Raw genomic sequence first — 23261 nt, forward strand, 5'->3', positions numbered from 1 at the left:
CTTCTTGCTGGGGCTTTTATTCCTAAAGGGTATTGCCTGATAATGAGGCTGTGATGCTCATGAATGGCCTTTGTGGTTGAAATGTGCAAGTTGCACACCTTTGCACTCTCTGGGCATGTGGCTACAAACTAGACTTCTGGTATGGCTTTGTTCCCATTTTATCAGGATACTTTACGCTCAAAGAGCAAAGTGGGTGATCTTGGTTGACCCCAAGTGGAGAGCAGCTTCCTTGGTTTCACTCCTAGAGGAAGAGTCGAGGCCCTACTCAGTGGCTCATGTCTAATTCTCTGCTGACACATACGTTTTCCATACTATTCATTGCCATGAAACTTCTGAAGATCCCTATTTACCACATAGGAAAAAAACATGTAACAATTTTACCATCTTAACAATGTTCAAGTGAACACTCAGTATTGTTAACCCTATGCAGATTGTATGAATTTCTAGGACTTATTCATCTTGCATAAAAGAGAAGCTCACTGAAACTTTATACCCATTGAACAATAACTCCCCATTTCCTCCTCCATCCAGCCACTGGCAACCACCATTCTACTTTCAGTTTGGAAGAGTTTGACAACTTTAGATACACCACCTTAGTGTGATTGTTAGGTGCTAAGGTCGATATTATTCCATGTGTGTGAGACTGGCCAATGAACAAAGCGGGAATTTGGTATGGCTGAGTGAGGGAAGAAACAGAGAAGCATGCCCTGGAAGCAGCCCAGCAGGCCCACATGTCTAATAGCTGGGTCCTAGTCTTCCCCTGGGGACAGCTCAGGGGAATCTTCCCAGCCCTACACCAAGGGGGCAATTAGGTCCCATAACTCTGCTGCATAAGCCCTGGAAGGAATTTCAGGAATCCCATGGCAGCTAAGCCCTCTGCCTAGCAACATCCCAGAAAAGGGAGGTGGGAGGAGAAACAGTAGGCCCATACCCATAAAAACTTCAGTCTAAACACAGACCTGGCTCTTAATTCTTTGCTGAGATGCCGGCCTGGCCTGCCAGGTGTATTCACTTCATTTAACTTCACTGGCTTACTTACTGCTGATCTCCCTCATATCTGAAAGTCTTTTTTATACAAAGACAAGAAACTATGTTCCAGCAATCACCAGTAACAGAATCATGCATTGTTTTATGTATACATGTATGGCTTATTTCACTTAGCCTACTACTGTACACTTAAGTTTCATCTATGTGATAACATATGACAGGATTTCCCTTTTTTAAAAAAAATTTATTTATTTACTTGACAGGTAGATTCAGAGAGAGAGAGAGAGAGAGAGAGAGGTATCTCCTATCCATTGGTTCACTTCCCAAATGTCCACAACAGCCAGGACTGGGCCAGGACAAAGCCAGGAGCTACATCTGGGTCTCCTATGTGGATGCAGGAGCCCAGGGACTTAGCCATCCTCTGCTGCTTTTCCAGGCACATTAGCAGGGAGCTGGATCAAAAATGGAGCAGCACAGACTTGAACCAGCTCCTATATGGGATGCTGGCACTGCAGGCCATGACTTAACCTGCTGAGCCACAGCACCAGCCCAGGATTTCTTTCTTTCCTTTTCTTTCCCTCCCTCCCTTCCTTCCTTTTCTTTTTTTAAATTATTTGAAAGGCAGAAAGTGACAGAGAGCACAGGAAGGAAGAGAGACATAGAGGAGAACTTCCAGCCACTGGTTCACTCCCACAAATGCCTGAAACAGCCAGTCCAAAATCATTAGCCAGAAACTCCATCTGGGTCTGGGCCATTATCTGCTGCCTTCAAAGATGCACTAAAGCAGGGTAGATAGGACTTGAGCCAGCACTCTGATATGAGACACAGGCATCCCAAGTGGCAGCTTAACTCACTGTGCCACAACGCCAGCCCTAGGATTTCCTGCCTTTTTAGGGCTGAATAATATTCTTGTAGGTATATGCCACACGCTCACTGAAAATCCACACACCCACTGAGGGACATTTACGTGGTTTCCACTTTTTGTTTATTGTGAATAATACTGCAATGAACATGGGTGTACAAAGATCTCTCTTTTAGATTTTGTTTTCAACTATTTTTGTATTCTGCAGGGCAGAAGAGAAATTCCCCCTCTGCTCTCTCAAGCTTGCCCAGAATAAGCTGACAAAGATCAAACTGGAGAAAAGGCACACAAATTTACTAATCTGCCAAAGGGAAATTAAAGGGCAAAATCACAGGAGTGTGAGACCTGAAATCCCAGCATCATTCACAAGCTTCTATGCCCTTCTGTGTAGATGCGAAGGGGAGACTGGGGGAATGGAACCAATTTTGAAGGGTTGAAAGTGATTGTTTGGGGTGGTGGTGTGGGGGGAGGGGAAGTGAGGAATGAAAGGTCCCTGGCACAGAGCTTAGCTTGTAAAAAGATTCTTTAACATCTGAATGAGCCCAAGGGATAGGCATCTGGTAAGGAAAATACTTCCAGGCAGGTTACATTCCCAGATAGACAAAGAGATTTCAGGGCAGGATGGCAGCTGCGGTTCCTTCTGCAGTCTGCAGATAAGCGAATGCAGAGCTTCTCTCACCACTCTTGGATGGGCAGAAACAACGCACACTTTTCCTTTAAGCCAAATGCTTAGCATGCCAGAAATGCCTTATTTGGGGAGGACTGTTCCTTGATCCTCAGTGATATATATCCAGAAGTAGGACTGCTGGGTTGGTCATATGGTGGTTGTATTTTTAGGTCTTTGAGGAACCCCTATACTGTTTTCTATCATAAGACAGGGAGGTAGAAGAAGCCAGTTGGAGACACTAATTCCTATTAGCTCAAGACCCATGGAACATGGGTTTGGTTCTTCTTGTTCTAAATATAAAAAGATCTGGGGCCGGCGCCGTGGCTCAATAGGCTAATCCTCCACCTTGCGGCGCCGGCACACCGGGTTCTAGTCCCGGTTGGGGCGCCGGATTCTGTCCCGGTTGCCCCTCTTCCAGGCCAGCTCTCTGCTATGGCCAGGGAGTGCAGTGGAGGATGGCCCAGGTGCTTGGGCCCTGCACCCCATGGGAGACCAGGAAAAGCACCTGGATCCTGGCTCCTGCCATCGGATCAGCGCGGTGCGCCGGCTGCAGCGGCGGCCATTGGAGGGTGAACCAACGGCAAAAGGAAGACCTTTCTCTCTCTGTCTCTCTCTCTCACTGTCCACTCTGCCTGTCAAAAATTAAAAAAAAAAAAAAAAAAAAAAAAAAGATCTGGAGGCCAGTTTTGTGGCTTAGCAGGCTAATCCATTGCTTGTCTCAATGCCAGCAAACTATATGGATGCTGGTTCATGTCCTGGCTGCTCCACTTCCTATCCAGCTCCCTGCTAATATGTCTGGGAAAGCAGTGGAGGATGGTTCATGTGCTTGGGTCCCTGTATCCACATGGGAGACCTGGAAGAAGCTCCAAACTCCAGGCTCCAGCCTGGCTCAGCCTCAGCCATTGAGGCTATTTGGGGAGTGAACTAGCGGATAGATGATATATCTCTCTCTCCCTCTTTCTGTAACTCTGCCTTTCAAATAAATCAATCTTAAATATATGAATATTTATAAATAAATATATTTAAATATATATATATAAACAAATACATATATAAACTGGACAAAGCTCATCCAGTTTAGGGGGCCAAGGTTGACCATTATTCACTCATTGTAATACATTAGTATGCTCAATGACACACCTACCAGCCACCATGACAGGAATCCTGACCACATAAGGAGCAAAAAGGGGCAGTGGCTAGATTCCAGGAACCCACATAACGTTAAACATGGTGCAGAGATGGGGCCACTCCCCTGTGCGGGGGCCCATACTCTGACTGTGGAGGGTGTACTTTCTACTTTCTTGATAAAACACATGTTCCTTGCCATTTGCGATCCTCCCACTTGCTCCTGAATTCCTTCCTGAGGCAAAGTCAAGAACCTGGGGGCCAGGCAGCATTCACTGTCCAGCGCCAACAGTGCACAAATGTTCTGACTCTTCTAGTCCTCACAGACACTTGTTAGCTTATGCAGATCATCCTAGGAGTGTGAGACAGGACCACACTGTGGTTTGATGTGTATTTCCCTGATGATTACCAACGCTGAGCATGTTTTCGTATGCTTGCCACTGTAGGGTCCAGGGAGGTATCCTCTGCCACCCCTCAGTGCTGATGTGGGCTATCTGGCTGGAGCTAGGAACCCAACTAATACAAGTGCCAATTAACCATGGGAAAGTACAAATGTTTTACTAAATTTACTTGTACATGAGGATCTTCACAAGAGTAAAGTCCAAAGAACTGAACCAAGTATGATGCTGTTACACATTTTAGACATAGAACAACACTTTTAAGGAATGACAAGCTTAATGGATCTCTGAACCAGGGTAGCAAAATCTAAGGGTGTCACCAAGAGATATAAGGGAGTAAGGGTCAGTGGGAGGCTAGTGGAAGAAAAGCATTACTCCAAGGAGTTAATCAGGCTTATCACTGCTCCAACCACCAGCCTGGCTATTTTCCTGCATTGGCAAGGGGATGAACCCCTCCCAAAGGAATCTTTATGGCTTGCTGCATGTCAGAAAAGACAGGCCAAGGGGCTGGCTCCATGGCTCACTGGGTTAATCCTCTACCTGCGGTGCCAGAATCCCATATGGGTGCCGGGTTCTAGTCCCGGCTGCTCCTCTTCCATTCCAGCTCTCTGCTGTGGCCCGGGAAGGCAGTGGAGGATGGCCCAAGTGCTTGGGCCCCTGCACCCGCGTGGGAGACCAGGAAGAAGCACCTTGCTCCTGGCTTCAGATCGGCATGGTTCTGGCTGTGTCGGCCATTTGGGGAGTGAACCAACGGAAAAGGAAGACCTTTCTCTCTGTTTCTCTCTCACACTATTTGTAACTCTACCTGTCAAATAAATAAATAAATAAATAATCTTAAAAAAAAAAAAAAGACAGGCCAAATAGTCCTTTCTGAAAATACACTTTCTCAGCTGATTTGAGCTTGAAACAGTCAATAGACCAAGCCAGTATATCTGAGAGGATACAGGCTTAAGAATTCCATTGTGGGCCAGCGCCATGGCTCAATAGGCTAATCCTCCGCCTAGCGGCGCCGGCACACTGGGTTCTAGTCCCAGTGAGGGCGCCGGATTCTGTCCCGGTTGCTCCTCTTCCAGGCCAGCTCTCTGCTGTGACCCGGGAGTGCAGTGGAGGATGGCCCAAGTGCTTAGGCCCTGCATCCGCATGGGAGACCAGGAAGAAGCACCTGGCTCCTGGCTTCGGATCAGCGTAGTGCACCGGCCGCAGCGCGCCTGCTGCAGCGGCCACTGGGGGGTTAACCAACTGAAAAAGGAAGACCTTTCTCTCTGTCTCTCTCTCTCACTGTCCATTCTGCCTGAAAAAAAAATAAAATAAAATAAAAAAAGAAAAAGAATTCCATTGTGGACGCCTGTTCAGTATTTTCCACAAAATTTCAACCTTTTTGCAATAAACAGCATCAATGAGACAGATTTTCCATTTTTTTTAAAAGATTTATTATTTATTTGAAAGTCAGAGTTACACAGAGAGAGAAGGAGAGGCAGAGAGAGAGAGGTTTTCCATCCGATGGTTCATTCTCCAATTGGCCATAATGGCTGGAGCCGAAGCCAGGAGCTTCTTCTGGGTCTCTCATGTGGGTGCAGGGGCCCAAGGACTTGGGCCATCTTCTACTGCTTTCTCGGGCCATAGCAGGGAGCTGGATTGGAAGTGGAGCAGCTGGGACTCAAACCAGTACCCATATGGGATGCCGCACTGCAGGTGGCAGCTTTACCCGCCGCGCCACAGTGCCAGCCCCAAGACAGATTTTCTTAAAAGATCTAAACTAGAACTAAAAGAATTCATGAAAGTACTGAATGCTGATTTCACAACCTGGCTTTATAATTATGCAGAACTACCCTTCTTTTACTTCTACTTTGGGAATTTTGTTAAACGTGGCTGTATGACTTAACTGTTGCAGAAAAATAACCTTGGGCCTAAGACAGTAACCAGGGGTAGGCACTTAGCCTAGTTGTTAAGATGCAAGTTATAACACCCATGTCCCCCACTGGAGCACGTGGGTTTTATTCCCAGCTCTGGTTCCTGACTCCAGCTTTCTGATCCCCAGGGATCAGCACTGACAGTTAAAACAATGGGGTGTCTGGATTGAGTTTCTGGATTCCAGCCCTGCACAACCATTGCAGGAATTGGGGAGTGAACCAGCACCCCAGCAGAGCACATGCTCTCTCATTCTCAAAATAAATAGAACGAACTGAGGGGGAAAAGGCAGGAATCATTTATTGAGATCAAAATCTATAGTCAGGCAATTTGGGCTGAGCTTGAATGATTGGTTCCCCTGGTCTCGTCAGTAGTCATATGCTAGGCCAGCCTGAGGCTGCCTGCTCCAGAATGGCCTCCCTTAGGATGGCTTACACCTGCCCCATGTACTACCGCATCTTCCAGCACACCAATCCAGGCTAGCTGAGCTCTCGACAGGGTTCCAAGTGCAAGAGTAGACACTGAAAAGACTCTCTGAATAACCAGATCTGGCACACTCTGCCACATCCACTGCATTCTACTGGCCTAAGAAATCCAAGTCCAGTCCAGATGCAAAGGGGCAGAGAAAGAAATTCATTTAACGCTGCAGAAAAAAAAAGCCATACCTACCACAAAGGGCATGAATACAGAGACAAGAGAAGGAATATGGTCATATTTGTCATCTTTTGTAATCAATCTCGCCCACAGGTAATCTATTACCACCTGGTTCAGAAATTAAGCATTTCACTGTTGGGCATTGCCTAAAATCTCCATTACAATATGGTGTCTGGCTGATGTTTGAGGGGCATGTCTGTGGCTGCTGCGGTTAAGCTACGTAAGATCAGACCACCGGCAGGGATAGGTCCGCTTCGGTTCCTAACACGTGGACAGTGCGTGATCCTTATACTTTGCTTAAGACACCCCTGTGCGTGGTCCACCCATGCCACATGACCTTTTCTCTGATTGACTCCCCTACTGTGCATGTCTTTCATAAGCTTTATAAGCCTGTACACTTCCTCAATAAAGTAGTTCCTGCTTCGACAGAACTCACGGGTGCTTGCAGTGTGTTTGACCTGTCGACCTTACCTCTCCCGTTCGCCTTGTCAGTGAGTGCCTGTTCTGTCCCCTGCTGGTCAGGGGCCAGCCTCAGGCTTAACACCCCAACATTTCACTTATTCTCTGGGAAGAAAATCCTTACTCACCAACACCCACTCAACAAGTTTTATTGACCATTAGGGCCCAGGCAATGACAATACATCAGGACTACTTCCCATTCCATAGCAGATAGAAACCACCATTGACTATATGCTCATACCAATTTTAGAAACATTTACAAGTAGGCATTTGGCCTGGTGGTTAAGATGCACATTAAGACATCTGTGGGGGGCCGGCGCCTTGGCTCACTTGGTTAATCCTCCGCCTGCGGCGCCGGCATCCCATATGGGTGCCAGGTACTAGTCCCGGTTGCTCCTCTTCCAGGACAGCTCTCTGCTGTGGCCCAGGAAGGCAGTGGAGGATGGCCTAAGTGCTTGGGTGCCTGCACCCGCATGGGAGACCAGGAGGAAGCACCTGGCTCTTGGCTTCGGATCGGCATGGTTCTGGCCGTGGCGGCCATTTGGGGAGTGAACCAATGGAAAGAAGACCTTTCTCTCTGTCTTTCTCTCACTGTCTAACTCTATCTGCCAAATAAAAAAAAAATTAAAAAAAAAAAAGACATCTGTGGGGCTGGTGCTGTGGTATAGAGCGTAAGCTGCTGCCTGCAATGCCCGCATCTCATATGGGTGCCAGTTTGAAACCTGGCTGCTCCTCTTTCAATCCAGCTCTCTGCTATGGCCTGGGAAAGCAGTAGAAGATGTCCCTAGTGCTTGGGCCCCTGCACCCATGTGGGAGACCTGGAAGAAGCTCCTGGCTCCTGGCTTCAGATCAGCCCAACAATGGCCTTTGTGGCCATTTGGAAAGTGAACCAGAGGATGGGACTTCTCTCTCCCCCTTGCCTCTGCCTCTATATAACTCTGACTTTAAAATAAATAATCTTAAAAAGAAAAAAAGAAGACATCTGTGTCCCACATCAAAGTGCCTGGGTTCCATAACTGGTTCCTATTCCTGACTCCAACTTCATACTAATGCAGATTCTGAAAGACAGCAGTAATGGCTCAAGCAATTAGGGTTCTGCCACCCATGTGGGAGACTGGTAGTGAGTTCTAGGCTTCTGGCTTCAACGTGGCACAGCCCCAGCTGTTGTAAGCCTTTGGGGAGAATGCACTGGTGCATGGAAGTTTGAGCGCTCTCTCTCTCCCCTCTGTGTCCCTCTGCTTCTCAAAAATAAGGGGAAAATTTTATATTTATCTTAAGAGATTTGTTTGAAGTCAGAGTTATATATATGTATATATGTATATGTATCTGTATATATATATATATATATATATATATATATATATATATATATATAGAGAGAGAGAGAGAGAGAGAGAGAATATCTTCCAACCACTGGCTCACTCTCCAGATGGCTGCAACTGCCAGAGCTGGGCCAAGCCAAAGCCAGGAACCAGGAGCTTCAGCTGGGTCTCCCACATGGGTGGCAGGGACTCAAACATCTTCTGCTGCTTTATTCAGGCTGTTAGTAGGGAGCTGTATTAGAGTGGAACAGCTGGGACATGAACCAGCACTCATATGGGATGTTGGCATTGCAGCCAACAGCTTTATCCACTATGCCACAATGCCAGCCTCAGAGAAAAAAAAATTTTTAAAGAGGATCGTGGGCCAGCGCTGCAGCTCAATAGGCTAATCCTCCACCTGCGGCAGCAGCACACAGGGTTCTAGTCCTGGTCGGGGCGCCGGATTCTGTCCCGGTCGCTCCTCTTCCTGTCCAGCTCTCTGCTATGGCCAGGGAGTGCAGTGGAGGATGGCCCAAGTACTTGGGCCCTGCACCCCACGGGAGACCAGGAGAAGCACCTGGCTCCTGGTTTCAGATCAGTGTGGTGCACCGGCCGCAGCGGCCATTGTGGGGTGAACCAATGGAAAAGGAACACCTTTCTCTCTGTCTCTCTCTCTCTCTCACTGTCGATTCTTCCTGTCAAAAAAAAAAAAAAAAAAAAAGAGGATGGTGGTGTTTTTTTTCCTTTTTTTAATGAGTTAGTTGTTTCATTTGAAAGGCAGAGTTAGAGTTACATAGAGAGAAGGAGAGAGAGAGAGAGAGAGAGAGAGAGAGATATCTTCCATCTGCTGGTTTACTCCCCAAATGACCCAAGCTGGGCCAGGCCAAAGCCAGGAGCCAGGAGCTTCTTCCAGGTCTCCCACTTAGGCACAGAAGCCTAAGTACTTGGGTATTAGCAGACACATTAGCGGGGAGTTGGATTGGAAGTGGAGCAGCCAGGAATTGAACAAGCACCCATATGGGATACCAGCATTGCAAGCAGCTGCTTAACCTGCTACTCCACAGGGCTGGCCCTGGGGGTGGGTGTTTGATATAACAGTTAAGATATCCATATTCCATATCGGAGTGCCTGGGTTCAAGTTCCAGTTCCTTTCCTGATTCAAACATCCTGCAAACGCACATCCAAGGGAGGCAGCAGGTGATAACTCAATAGTTGGGCCCCTGCCAGCCAACTTTGGGACAACCAAATTGAGTTTCTGGCTCCAGGCTTTGACACTCCCCACAACTGCTGCAGGACTTTGGGAACTGAATCAATAGATGGAAGACATCATTATCTTTTTATCTTTATATCTATCTCTATTTTCAGATAAATAAAATTTTAAAAATACATAAAAATGGGGGGGAGAAGAGTGAAACTCAGAACTGATGAATATTAGAATACTGAGGCACAGAAAGGTTAAGTGACTATCCTCAAATCGCTTGGTGATCACTGGAACATTAATCAGAACCAGTATTCCTAGCTACTATTTTATTAATTGATTTTATATTTTATTTATTTGAGAGGCAGAGAGGCAGATACACAGAGAGGGAGAGAGGAGAGAGAGACAGACAGACACAGAGAGAAAACTCAGCTCCACTGTTCACTCCCCGAATGCCCACAACAGTCAGAGATGGGCTGGACTAAAGTCAGGGACCAGAAACCCAACCCAGGTCTCCTACATGAGTGGCAGGGACACAATCACTTGGGCCATCACCTACTGCCGTTCAGAGTATGCATTAGCAGGAAGCTGGAACAAGGAGCAAGAGCAAGGGTTTAGGCTCAAGCACTCTCTTACGGGATGCAGGCATCCAAAGCGACATCTTAGTCACTTTCCAAAATGCCCAACCACTAACCACTATTTTAAAAACTATAACTTACTAAGAACTTAGTCAACTTGCCAGGCATTTTACATACATTATCTCATTAATATTTAAAACAATCTTTGGAGGTTGGTGCTACCATAATGCTGGTTTTACAAATGTGGAAAACTAAAGACAAGACTGGTTATCTTATTACAAACATCAGAGTCAGAAGTTCTACCAGCTCTGTTGAGTATCCACTCTATTCCACTACTCGATGCTGCCTGCTATTATACTGCAAGGAGTGAACTGATGTAAAAATAGCCTTTATGTAGGCCAGCACCACAACTCACTAAGCTAATCCTCCGCCTGCGGCGCCGGCACCCAGGGTTCTAGTCCTGGTTGGGGCGCCGGATTCTGTCCCAGTTGCTCCTCTTCCATCCAGCTCTCTGCTGTGACCCGGGAGTGCAGTGGAGGCTGGCCCAGGTCCTTTGGCCCTGCATCCGCATGGGAGACCAGGAGGAAGCACCTGGCTCCTGGCTTCGGATCGGTGCAGTGCACCGGCCGTAGCAGCCACTTGGGGGGTGAACCAACAGAAAAGGAAGACCTTTCTCTCTGTCTCTCTCTCACTAACTCTGCCTGTCAAAATAAATAAATAAATAACCTTTATGTAATACAAGTATAAATGTTTAAGAGCCACTGTTGTGGCATAACAGGTTAAGCCATAGTCTACAATGCCAATATCCCATATGGGTGCAGGTTTGAGTCTTGACTGCTCCATTTCCAGTCTAGTTTTCTGCTAATGCATGTGAAAGCAGCAGAAGATGGTCCAAGTACTTGGGTCCCTGCACCCACATGGGAGACCTAGATGAAGCTCCTGGCTTTCGACTTCTGCCTGACCCAGTCCTGTCTGTTGTAGCCATTTGGGGGTGAACCAGTGCATGAAAGCTCTCTCCCTTTCAAATAAATAAAAATAAATAAACAAGTATAAAAATGTAGAGTTTATTCATTGTTCCTCTTTCATTAGCATGTAGCATCCTTTAAATCTTTTCACAGAAGAAATTTATACTGTTATAGTATAAATATCCTTAAAAACGCCAATGATATAAGTGTAGGAAATGTTAATTATGTATCAATGGAGAAAAACAGCTTAGGAATGGATTCAACTTTTTAAGGATGAAGTAAATGATACAGTTGGCATTTTGAGTCAAGAAGAAAATCTATTATCTAAAACAAAGTATTGGGAAATTCACTGTTTGGAGAAAAACATTTAAATTAGTTCCTATATCATACTGTATAGCAAAATAAATGCCAAAGCACTAAATAACTGTGAAAAAAGATCCAGATTATGCTATTAAAAATAAGTTACATACCAAATTCTCCTTCGTCGGCAGAAAATGAGCTACTTGTTAGATGCGCTGAGGCCAAAACACTCATTAAAGTTCCAGGTGCTTCATGCCGCCACTGTTTTCTGTTTTCTGAAATGCCTTCAATCACAATAACATGGTCATCTAAAGAGGAAAATGGGTTATTGAAAATAAAAAATGCTTCTTCGTTTTTTAAAAGATTTATTTATTTCGAGAGAGAGAGAGAGAGTTACAGAGAGAGGGAGAGACAGAGAGAAAAGTTCTTCCATCTGCTGGTTCACTCCCCAAATGGCCGCAACGGCTGGAGCTGGCCCAATCCAAAGCCAGGAGCTTCTTCCAGGTCTCCCACATAGGTGCAGGGGTCCAAGCACTTTGGTCATCTTCTACTGTTTTCCCAGGCCATAAGTAAAAAGGTGGGTTGGAAGAGGAGCAGCCGGAACACGAACCAGCACCTATATGGGATGCTGGCGCCACAGGTGGAGGCTTAGCTTACTATGCCACAGCACCAGCCTTCTTTTTTTTTTTTGGACAGGCAGAGTGGACAGTGAGAGAGAGAGAAAGGTCTTCCTTTTACCGTTGGTTCACCCCCACAATGGCTGCTGCGGCTGGCGCACCGTGCTGATCCGCAGTCAGGAGCCAGGTACTTCTCCAGGTCTCCCATGGGGTGCAGGGCCCAAGCACTTGGGCCATCCTCCACTGCACTCCCGGGCCATAGCAGAGAGCTGGCCTGGAAGAGGGGCAACCGGGACAGAATCCGGCGCCCTGACTGGGACTAGAACCCGGTGTGCCGGCGCCACAAGGTGGAGGATTAGCCTAGTGAGCCGCGGCGCCGGCCTGCACCAGCCTTCTTATGCTTCTTCATTTGAATTATTTTTCTAGGATTTATTTTTTTTATTTGGAAGTCAAAGTGACCTCCCATCCTCTGGTTCACTGCCCAAATGGCCGCAATGGCCAGGCAGAAGCCAGGCACCTGGAACTCCATCCACTTCTCCCATGTGGGTAGCAGGGGTCCAAGGGTTTGGGCCATCTTGCACTGCTCTCCCAGGTGCATTAGCAGGGAACTGGATCAGAAGCAGAGCAGCCGGGACTTGAACCAGTGCTCATGTGGGGTGCGGCATTGCAGAAGCCCGGTGTGCCACAATGCCAGTCACTTCCTGTGAGTTTTTATAAAATCACAAAATGTTAGAATCTTGCAGCTAACCTCTGATTTTATTAGGAAAAAAAAAGAGATACAGTAAAGTTTAGTGTCTCACTGTCACATAGCCAAAGAGAAGAGTCATTTCTCATTTTCTAAAATGGCTTTTTTGGTGTGATAAAATTTCTATTCTATTTGCTTATTTTAAATTTACCCTCAATTGTCCTCTTGACTCATGAGTCAATTCGCACACTTAAAATTACTGATTTTGTGATCTACTTAAATATTTCAGGAACAGGCATTGTGGAGTAGTGGATAAAGCTGCTGCCTGTGATGCTGGTTTCCCATATGGGTGCTGGTTTGAGTTCCAGCTGCTCCACTTCCGATCCAGTTCCCTGCTAATAGCCTAGGAAAGAAGTGGAAGATGGTGCAAGTGCTTGGGCCCCTGCCACCCACATGGGAGACCAAGAAGAAACTCCTGGCTTCTGGTTCCTGGCCTTGGCCTGGCCCAGCCCCACCCCAGCAATTGTGACCATCTGGGGAGTGAACCAGCAGATGGAGGAGCACTCTCTCTCTCTCTCTCTTTCTCTCTGATTCTGACTCCCAAGTAAAATAAAATACATCTTTTAAACAAATTTCAACTTACAGCCCAGGTCTCCACTTTAGCCCTCCCCAGTGGCATGTGATGAAGAACACAGGAAGGACGTAAGTGATCAGCATCTTCGCCTCCTGTGCAGTAACAGCTGGAGGCAGCTGTGAGGCTCTCTGAAGGAGGGACTATGCTAGAGTTTCAAATGTACATGAGTGAATTCAGGTTAAAAAATTTTTATTTGCTGAACACTCCTAACTTTTAAATGGCATGCTGGCTTCAAAAGCAATTTTATGTGTATCTGCACACTATTCTCATAGGGATAGCTATTCTTTTAATTCCAATTTTACAGGTGAAAGAACGACCCTCCATGAAATTGCAACCAAACTGGAGGGCCCATCAGGTTCGCTGCTCTTCTGTGTGTGTTCTTCCTCACTTTGAGAAAAGTGGCACTCTGGATTTTTCCTCCTTTATGTTGTCTTGGCAGGGGTGGTCACTTGTCTTACATTAGCAGCTAAGTCTCTCTAGGGATAGAGAAAAAACCAAAACTGTGTGTTTGAAAGCAGTGGCTTAACCTGAGGGGCCGGTGCTGTGACGCAGTAGGCTAAGCCTCTGCCTGTGGCACCAGCATCCCATATGGGCACTGGTTTGTGTCCTGGCTGTGCCTCTTCCAACCCAGCTCTCTGCTCATAGTCTGGGAAAGCACTGGAAGATGTCCAAGTACTTGTGTCCCTAACACACATGTGGGAGACCCAGCTGAGACTCTTGGTTCCTGGCTTCAGTTTGGCTCAGCTCCAGCCATTATGGCCATTTGGGGAGTGAACCAGTGGATGGAAGAATTTTCTGTCTCCTCCTCTTTCAGTAACTCTACCTCTCAAATAAATAAATAAAAATCTTTAAAAAGAAAAAAAAAAGAAAGGTGTTTGATATAAAATCTATAAGTCTTGTACTATGGTACGGGAGCTATCACATTAGGATGAGCAATAACAACACGGCCACCAGGACCCTGATCTTCCCTTGCTGAGAACTGGTGCTAACTGGTCACAGACTCACCATCACCAGCAGGCACTGTAGAGCAGGTGGAGGTGATGTCAACCGCTGCCATCATTTGCAACAGAGTCTGAGGTGCTCTGGCATCCCACTGCCTCCTGTTTTCAGCAGCAATGGCCTCCCGAGAGGAAAGCCCTGGGTATCAGAAAAGAACTTGTGAATTCAAAAGCAGCCAAAAGTATGACTAACGACACCAAACAGTTCTTAGGAACCTGGAGGCAGTCTATCAGCTGGTATTCAACACCACCCTCGTTCTAACACAGATCTTAGCTTATAAGATTGAAATTACGCATAGGCTTAAGGCTAACTTCACTGTTTTTAAAAGATTTATTTATTTATTCATTCATTCTTTCATCCACTCATTTATTTGAAAGGCAGAGTAACAGAGAAAGAGAGAGGGAGAAAGGGAGACATATCTTCCATTTGGTGGTTCACTTCCCAAATGCCCTCATCAGCAGAAGCTGGGTCAGGCTGAAGCCAGGAACTAGGAACTCCATCTGGGTCTCCCACGTGAGTGGCAGGGGCCCAAGTACCTGGGCCATCATGCACTGCCTTCCCAGGAGCATTAGCAGAAAGCTGGATGCGAAGCAGAGTAGCCAGAACTAAAACCAACACTGTGATATAGGCTGCGGACATCCAAGCAGTGGCTTAACCTGCCACACCGTAATCATTTTAAAGCAAGCACAGTATTTCTGTTTTAATTCTTTTGTGCTGGATTTTTAGATTGCTTATATCTTTCCTCTATTATAAGTACTATAATGAACACATTATAGCTAAATTTTTGTAGGCATTTGTGATTATTCACCCTAGATAAATTATTGAAAATGCTTCTAGGCCAGTGCTGCGGCTCACTAGGCTAATCCTCCATCTGTGGTGCCAGCACCCCAGGTTCTAGTCCCGGTTGGGGCGCCAGTTCTGTCCCAGTTGCTCCTCTTCCAGTCCAGCTCTCTGCTGTGGCCCGGGAAGGCAGCGGAGGATGGCCCAAGTGCTTGGGCTCTGCACCCACATGGGAGACCAGGAGGAAGCACCTGGCTCCTGGCTTTGGATCGGCATCGTTCCGGCCGTAGTGGCCATTTGGGGGGTGAACCAATGGAAGGAAGACCTCTCTCTCTGTCTCTCTCTCACTGTCTAACTCTGCCTGTCAAAAGGAAAGAAAAGAAAAGAAAAGAAAACACTTCTAAAGGTTAGTATCAAGTTGAATCCATTACTAATTTGCTCTGTGATTTTTTTCAATGTATTTTGAGTAGCTAGTTCTTTCCTGCTTTATAAAGGTTTTTTATATTTTCTTTCATATCATTTTCTAACCTATGACTTTTTTACATATAAACAATTTGTGTGTTTGAAATTTGTTTTGTTCTATCATATTATGAGGGTCTCATTTCACAATTATCCCCAATTGTTAACCAGCTGACCCAGCAGTATTTATCTGAATAATCCCTTCTTTCCCCACAGACTTAAAATGTCACTTTTAGCATCTGCTAAATTATTACTATTATTATCATTTAATTTCATTTGGGAGAGAAAGAACTTCCACCTGCTGGTTTACCCACCAAAACAAGCAAGGGTCAAGGTTGTGGCAGGCTGAAGTCAGGATCTGGGAACTCAGTTCAGGAGTTCCACGTGGACAACTGGGAACCAACTACCTGAGCCATCACCACTGGCTGCTGGTGTGTGTGTTAGCAGGAAGACGTAATAGGGAGACAGAGCCAGGAATTGAACCCAGGGACTCAGAGATAGGATGCAGGCACCACACCTGTGGCTTAACTGCTGTGCCAGGCGCTCACTCCACATGGCCACACCATGGGTTTGTTTCTAAGCTGTCTCTTGCTTTCAAAATACTTGAGAGGCAGAGTCACAGGGGTGGTAAAGGCAGGGAGAGAGGGCAGCACAGTGAGAGCTATCTTTCATTAGCTGGTTCACTCCCCAAATGCATGCAAAGCCAGGAGCCAGCAAATCCCTGTGAGTCTCTCACTTAGGTGGCAGGGACCCAAGTACTTGCACTGTTACCTGCTGCCTCCCTGGGTGTGCATCACAGGAAGTTGAATCAGAAGGAGAGGTGGGACTCAACACCTGGCTCTCCAATATACAGGCATGCCAATCAGCAGCTTAAACTTTTTGCATCACAATGACTGTCACTAAATTCATTTTCTCACTCATTTATTCAATCTTGTCCTCCTATCATATTGTTTGAATATAGTATAATTTTATAATAATTTTGATATTTGAAATGATAAGTGTCCTTCACTACACTTATTTTTTACAATTCTTGGCTAGTTCAGAAAGAAAATACAAGATTCTCCCCATACTAGGGAAAAAATCCAGTTGTGATTTTTACTGAAATTGACATAAATTTGTGTATTTATTTGAAAAGAATATTTCTAATATATAGCACTGTTGTTTCCCTCCATTCATTCATGTGATCTTTAAATATCTCAGAAAGCTTTAATTTTCATCATATTCCCTGTACAATTCTTGTAAAGTTTAATCCAAAGTGAATCCACATTGTGGCACCATGGGTTAAGCCACCATATGCAACACCAGCCTCCCTTATAAGCACTCGTTCCAGTCCCATATGCTCTGCTTCTGATCCAGCTCCCTGTTAACACACCCTGGAAGGCAACGGGAGATGGATTAAGTACTTCAGGCCTAGCTACCCAGGTAGGAGACCTAGATTGAGTTCCAGGCTCCTGGCACAGATCTGGCCAGACCTGGCTTTTGTGGCCATTTCAGGAATGAACTAACAGATGGAATATCTCTGTATCTTTGTCTATGTGTCAAATACATTAAAATAAACAAAATAGTTATTTTATGAAAAGAGAGAAAAAGAGAGAAAGAGAGAAAGAAACAGAGAGAGAGAGAGAGAATCTTCCATCAACTGGTTACTCCCCAAGGGCTGCAACAGCCTTTGCCAAAGCCAGGAGCCAAGACTTTCATCTGGGTCTCCCAGTGTTTGTCTAAAGAGTGCTACGGCTTGGTCTTAAGCTCCGTTTCCTTCTCATTCTGGTCCTCTCTGCCTAGGCATTTTTGGTCATCAACAAGTTTTAAATACCGCATATATGCCAGGGACCTCCATACTATATCTTTAGCCATGATTTGCGTAGGCCCTCAGTCCCATATGGCTGGCACCTTCCAAACATCTCCAGCTAATGCTCATAAACATCTAAACCTCCATGTGTTCCGAATTTAGATCACAAAAAGATCTCTACTGACCTCTATCTACATGATACACATTTGGTTGGTGACAGCTTCATGAACGTGAATTAGAAAACTGGGGGAGGAGGCAGACATTTAGCTTAGTGGTTAAGATGTCAGTAGAGACACTTGCATCCATAGCAGAGTACCTGGGTTCCACACCTGCTCCACTCCTGACTCCAGCTTCTTGCTAAGGCAGATCCTGGGAGGCTGCAGTGATAACTCAAGTAGTGCAGTCCCTGCCACCACATGGGAGATCCCGATTGTGTTTCCAGGTCCTGGCTTTCGTCCTGGCCTAGGCCCTGCTATTGCAGGCGTTTGGGGAGTGAACCAATGGATGGGAGCTCTCCCTCTACCTGTCTCTCAACTAAATAAATACAATTTATTTTTTTAAAAAAGGAACAGGCCAGCACTGTGACATAGCGGGTAAAGCTGCTGCTGGCAGTGCCTGCATCCTATATGAGCACTGGTTCGAGTCCCAGCTGCTCCACTTTTGATCCAGCTCTCTGCTATGGCTTGGGAAAGCAGTGGAAAATAGCCCAAGTCCTTGGGCCCCTGAATCCACCTGGGAGACCTGGAAGAAGCTTCTGGCTGCTGGCTTCAGATTGGCACAGCTCCAGCCACTGCGGTCAATTGGAGTGAACCAGCAGATGGAAGACCTCCCTCTCTCTCTCTCTGCCTCTCCTTCTCTCTCTGTGTAACTCTGACTTTCAAATAAGTAAACAAATCTTAAAAAAAAAAAGGGAAAACTGGGCATATCCACAAGTCCCTTCTCTCCCTCTTTCTCATACTCATGTCTATTTTCACATTTTTCTGGCGTGTACACCTACTGTTTCCACCTGAACTATTCTACCACCAGTTTTGCTTCTCCAAGCCATCCTGCAATCTGTAGCCAGTATGTTCCTTCTCAGTCACAAATATGATTCAATTCCTACTCACTGACGCCATCATCAATATGGATAAAGCCCACACTCCAGGCATGCCCCATCATTGAGCAGTAGGGATCCCCCTGCCTCTCCAGTCAGCTCAAACCCCAACAGTGATGAGCATTTCAGGTTTGCAATACATTTTGTCCCTGTTTCCTTTGCTTGGACATTTCTGTGATAATGCAAGCAGTCCCCAGTTTTCATTCATCTTTGCACTTCTTATCACCAAGCACACTCTATGGCAACTAAGTTGCCACTGAATTGAATAAAGACATTTCCAGATGGAAATGAGGCAAAGGGTATAATTCATGAATTAATTATGGACAGGACTGAGAAGTTTGAGACATGATGAAGGAGATGGGAGGCCATCACATTGTACTGCTTCTGCACGCTCAGGGGAGCTATGAATTCTTTACTGACTGCTGAATCACATTAAACCACTCAATAGAAACAGCCATAGATCTATTCTTACGACTGTAGATTCGTTCAGACTGAAGAGTTACTGTAATGACCAGTCACCAGGGGACATCAAAGTAATTGGTAGAGATGATTCTCAACTTTAGCTGAGAAAACTGTCTTGATTGTTGAAGATATAATCGACACTGTCAAGGGTGGGTATTTGGCACTGTGGTTAAGACATTGCTTGGAACACCTACATCCCATACTAGAGTGCCTCGTTTGAGTCCTGGCTGGTCCACTTTCGTTCTAGCATCCTACTGAAGTGCACCCTGAGAGGCTGCAGGAGGTGGCTCCAGTACTTGGGTCCCTACCATCTTGTGGGAGATCCTCATGGAGTTCCTGGAATCTGGTTCTTGGCTTTGGATTGGCCCAGGCCTGCCTGTTGTGGGCATTTGAGAGTGAGCCAGTGGACAGAGGATCTCTTTTTGTCTCCATGTCACTCGGTCTTTCAAATAAACAAATTTTAGTATATGCGCTCCCAAAGAACACATCAAATAAACAAAATGAAAAAAAAATTTTAATGACCCTGGCAAAACAACAGCAAGTTTGCTTTCCTTGGTCAGCTTGTGTAGTCAGCTTGCTGGTGAATGACCCCTCAAAGTTTTGGATATAAGACAGGTGGTTTTGGATTTGAGAATCCCGGACAAGTTTTGACAGGTCACACCCTTCACTATAATGAACACTTCAGGGATGTGAATCATGTCTGTGTCACTCATGAAACTGGAAAAGAAAACACAGAGCCCAAACGAGGTGCCAAAGTGAGTCTGGAAACACTGGGAGTCCCATCTGACGTCATCAGCAGGAGGACAACACATGCTGTGTTCCATGCCCATCAGCTTCAAAGAGATTCTGGGTGAACCCTCTAAGCATTTGATCTGTTTCACATTTCAGAATGTCAGTCACGGGTTCCTGCACTGTTTGCACTGTGAGCCTTTCAGGGTCCATCCCTGAAAAGGGACACCTAAGGGTGTGTTGCTGTTTAACTTGTGAATAAAATAAAATATCTTAAAATATACCATCATGCGATGAAAACAGTGAAATGTATTTGTAGGAAACATTTAAAGAGAAGCTGCATTCGTTTTTTAAAATTTTTTAAAAAAATATTTCTTTGTTTATTTAAAAGGCAGAGAGAGAGAGAGAGAGAGAGAGAGATCTTCCATCTGCTGGTTCACTCCCCAGTTGGCTGCTGGGCCAATCTGAAGCCAGGAGCCAGGAGCTTCTTCTGGATCTGCAGGAGCCATCCTCCTGAAGTGGAGCAGCCGGGACTCAATCAGCACCCATATGCGATGCTGACAGGGGCTGGCCCCTTTGATTGGCATTTTTAAATGTTAAATATTCAGGAAAGAACAGAGGTGACTGAATATTGTTAATTAAACTGTTGCACGTTTAGGAAAGTAATAAGCAGTCAATTTTGCATCAGTGACAGAATCTAAGAGGCTTCACTGTGCTGAATAAACCTATGTCCTAGAATGACTTTGACAGCATTTCAATAGTGTTGACTGTATTTTCCTGGTCGTTCAGATTATTTCTAGTAAACCTTTGTCAAGAGTCTCTTTTAAATAAATTTAATAAATTAAAAAATTTTAAAAACCTGAACAGGGTAGTAATATGACAAATGATTTTGGCAACCATTTAGAGAATGAAGGCGAGAAGAAGCCAAAAGGAGAGTTAGGGAATAGCACTTACTAGGCATCTAATTCAGGTCAGGGGGTCTATCAAATTTCACTTCAACCCTCACAGAAATCCTGTGGAGTTTCTATTGTCACTGCTACTCACTCACTCCCTGCTCCTGAGACCGAGGTTCACTGCGCTGAAGAAATACGGTCACAGGATGAAATTCCGAGTCCTGTCTGTCTCCAGGGCCCAGGCTCTTCTGGGCCAGCCACAGCGCTAAGAGATGACAGCACCCTGAACTAGCGGCAGTAGGAGGAAGGCTTCAGAGATCGTGGGTAGAAACCGCCCTGGGTGTGCACCCTAGTGATGGCCTTGACCAAACCTTTTGGTCCCTGGGAAGGGGGAGCTAGGAAGGTCGACTTCACACATGCTGAATTTCAGATGCCCATGGCACCCATCTGTGGTGCTTCCCAGCAGAAGAACAATCAGGGAGGAGCAGCTCGGAGGCGCGGGAGGCGTGGGAGGGAGACAGTGAAACTTCGAAGGCTTGGAGAGGAGAAGCAGACAGTCTCGGGGCAGAAGGGGAGCCACGTGGGATGAAAGTGTAGAGCCTTTGAGAAGGGTCGCTGTTAAGGCATTTCCTTCTCAGCTGAAGCTTTTGAGAGACACGTACCTGCTTCTGCGCAGCAGAGATTTTCAAATGCTCTGTCTGTGTGCTCTTCATGCTCCTTTACCGGCAAATATTCCTTAAACTTCATGCCGTCCTCAAAGGTCAAAGTTTCATTTAAATCCACTGCCTAAAGCAATTCCAGGGTTTCATGAGAAATAAGCCATATTTTAGGGGGGGATGTTTAAAAATATTTTATGTCCCTAGTAATACTAATTAGCATGATATAAATATTCAACATGTTTCTTTCAAAAAACCATTTTTTTAAAAACTTATCTTTTATCCCATTTCCACAAACTTAAAAAAATTTTATTTCTTTAATTTATTTGAAAGTCAGGGGCCAGCACTGTAGTGCAGTGGGTAAAGCCTCTGGCTGCAGTGCAGGCGTCTCATATGGGTGCAGGTTTGAGTCCCACCCAGCTGCCACACTTTTTTTTTTCAAGATTTTATTTATTTATTTAAGAGGTAGAATTACAGATAGTGAGAGGGAGAGACAGAGAGAGAGGTCTTCCATCTGCTGGTTCACTCCCCAAATGGCCACAAACGGCTGGAGCTGAGCCAATCCAAAGAGCCAGAAGCCAGGAGCTTCTTCCAGGTCTCCCACACGAGTGCAGGGGCCCAAGGACTTGGGCCATCTTCTACTGCTTTCCCAGGCCGTACCAGTGAGCTGGATGGGAAGAGGAACATCCAGGACTAGAACCGGTGCCCTTATGGGATGCCAGTGCCGCAGGCAGAGGATTAACCTACTGCGCTGCAGTGCTGGCCCCTGCTCCACTTCTGATCCAGCTCTCTGCTACGGCCTGAGAAAGCAGTGGAAGACGGCCCTGGCTTCAGATGAAAGCAGCTCTGCCTGCCTCTCTCTCTCTCTCCCTGCCTCTCTATAACTCTGCTTTTCAAACAAATAAATAAATCTTTGAAGAAAGAAAGGCAGAGAGAGAGAGAGAGAGAGAGAGAGAGAGAGAAAGCTCTCATTCACTGGTTCACTCACTAAATGCCTGCGACAGCCAGGACTGAGTCGCAAGGAAGCCTGGAGCCCAGAACTCAATCCAGGTCTTTCATGTGGGTGGCAGGAATCCATCTACTTGAGCCTTCACCTGCTGCCTCTCAGAGTGCACTTAGCAGGAAGCTGGAATGGAGAGTGAAGCTAGGACTCAAACCCTGGCCCTCTGATATGGGATGCAGACATCCCAAGTGGCAACTTAACTACTGTGGGAAATACTTGCCCCAATATATTTTTATTAAACAGGTAAATCTATAGTTTTAAAACTGGGTCTGTGCTGAAATGAGAGAGACATGGGATGTTTTCTTCTTGTCAACAATGATAAGCATGGTCTTAGGGTCTTAATTTTATCCAGTCTTTCTGCCTTCAATATTATTCAACTTAAGTTCTTAACTCTCAAGATTTTCTCATCCACACCCGGCTTTAAGTAAGCAATGTTCTTAACCAGGTCCCTAAAACTGCTCTTGATACTCTCTGTAATCAATACTAACACGGGAATTATTTTCCAAGCCTATCAGTGCATAGAATAAGAAAGGATAAACATCCTGGAAATTAGAGTATTTTAGATTCCATTATTTTATTCCAGCAGGCCAACTTTACAGAAGCTCTGTGGATGTGCCCAGAGACACGTCCCCAGCCCTGATCTGCTCTGATCCCACAGTTTGTATAGCTCACTGAGAGGCCGAAGTGTTGATCAGCAGTGAGTACTAACTATCACAACTCTCCTGGAGTCTTTATGTAGCAAAATGCTTGTAAAAATAAATGATAACATAAAATGGTTTTAAGCGAGGGCAGTGGGCATTTTGCCAAGTGTTGAAAAACCAATAGCCAGTGCCTGGTGCTCAGGCTTCTGACTCCAGCCTTCTGATAATGCAGACCCCGTATCAGTGATGGCTCAAGCAACTGGGTTCTTGCCACGCACATAGGAAACCCTCATTGAGTTCCCAGCTCTTGATTTTGGACCAGTACTGGCTATTGTGGTCATCTAGGGAGTGAACCACTGGATGGAACTCTGTCTCTCTTTCCTTCTCTTTGTTTCTCAAATAAATAAATAGGCTTCTTT

The 23261-nt window shown here is 45.7% G+C and overlaps 1 protein-coding gene across 1 annotated transcript in view; it reads right to left on the reverse strand.

The window, feature by feature from the left end:
* NEK5 (NIMA related kinase 5) overlaps positions 1 to 23261 on the reverse strand; it is a 99213-nt gene that overhangs the window by 15174 nt on the left and 60778 nt on the right. The window contains 3 exon segments of the mRNA XM_089304204.1: positions 11573 to 11710; positions 14344 to 14475; positions 21205 to 21328. Of these exon segments, the coding sequence (XP_089160330.1) occupies positions 11573 to 11710; positions 14344 to 14475; positions 21205 to 21328 (394 nt within the window).

Source organism: Oryctolagus cuniculus, chromosome 9 (genome assembly GCF_051225735.1).
Source record: "Oryctolagus cuniculus isolate XC-2025 breed Fujian yellow rabbit chromosome 9, ASM5122573v1, whole genome shotgun sequence".
Classification (NCBI taxonomy): domain Eukaryota; kingdom Metazoa; phylum Chordata; class Mammalia; order Lagomorpha; family Leporidae; genus Oryctolagus; species Oryctolagus cuniculus.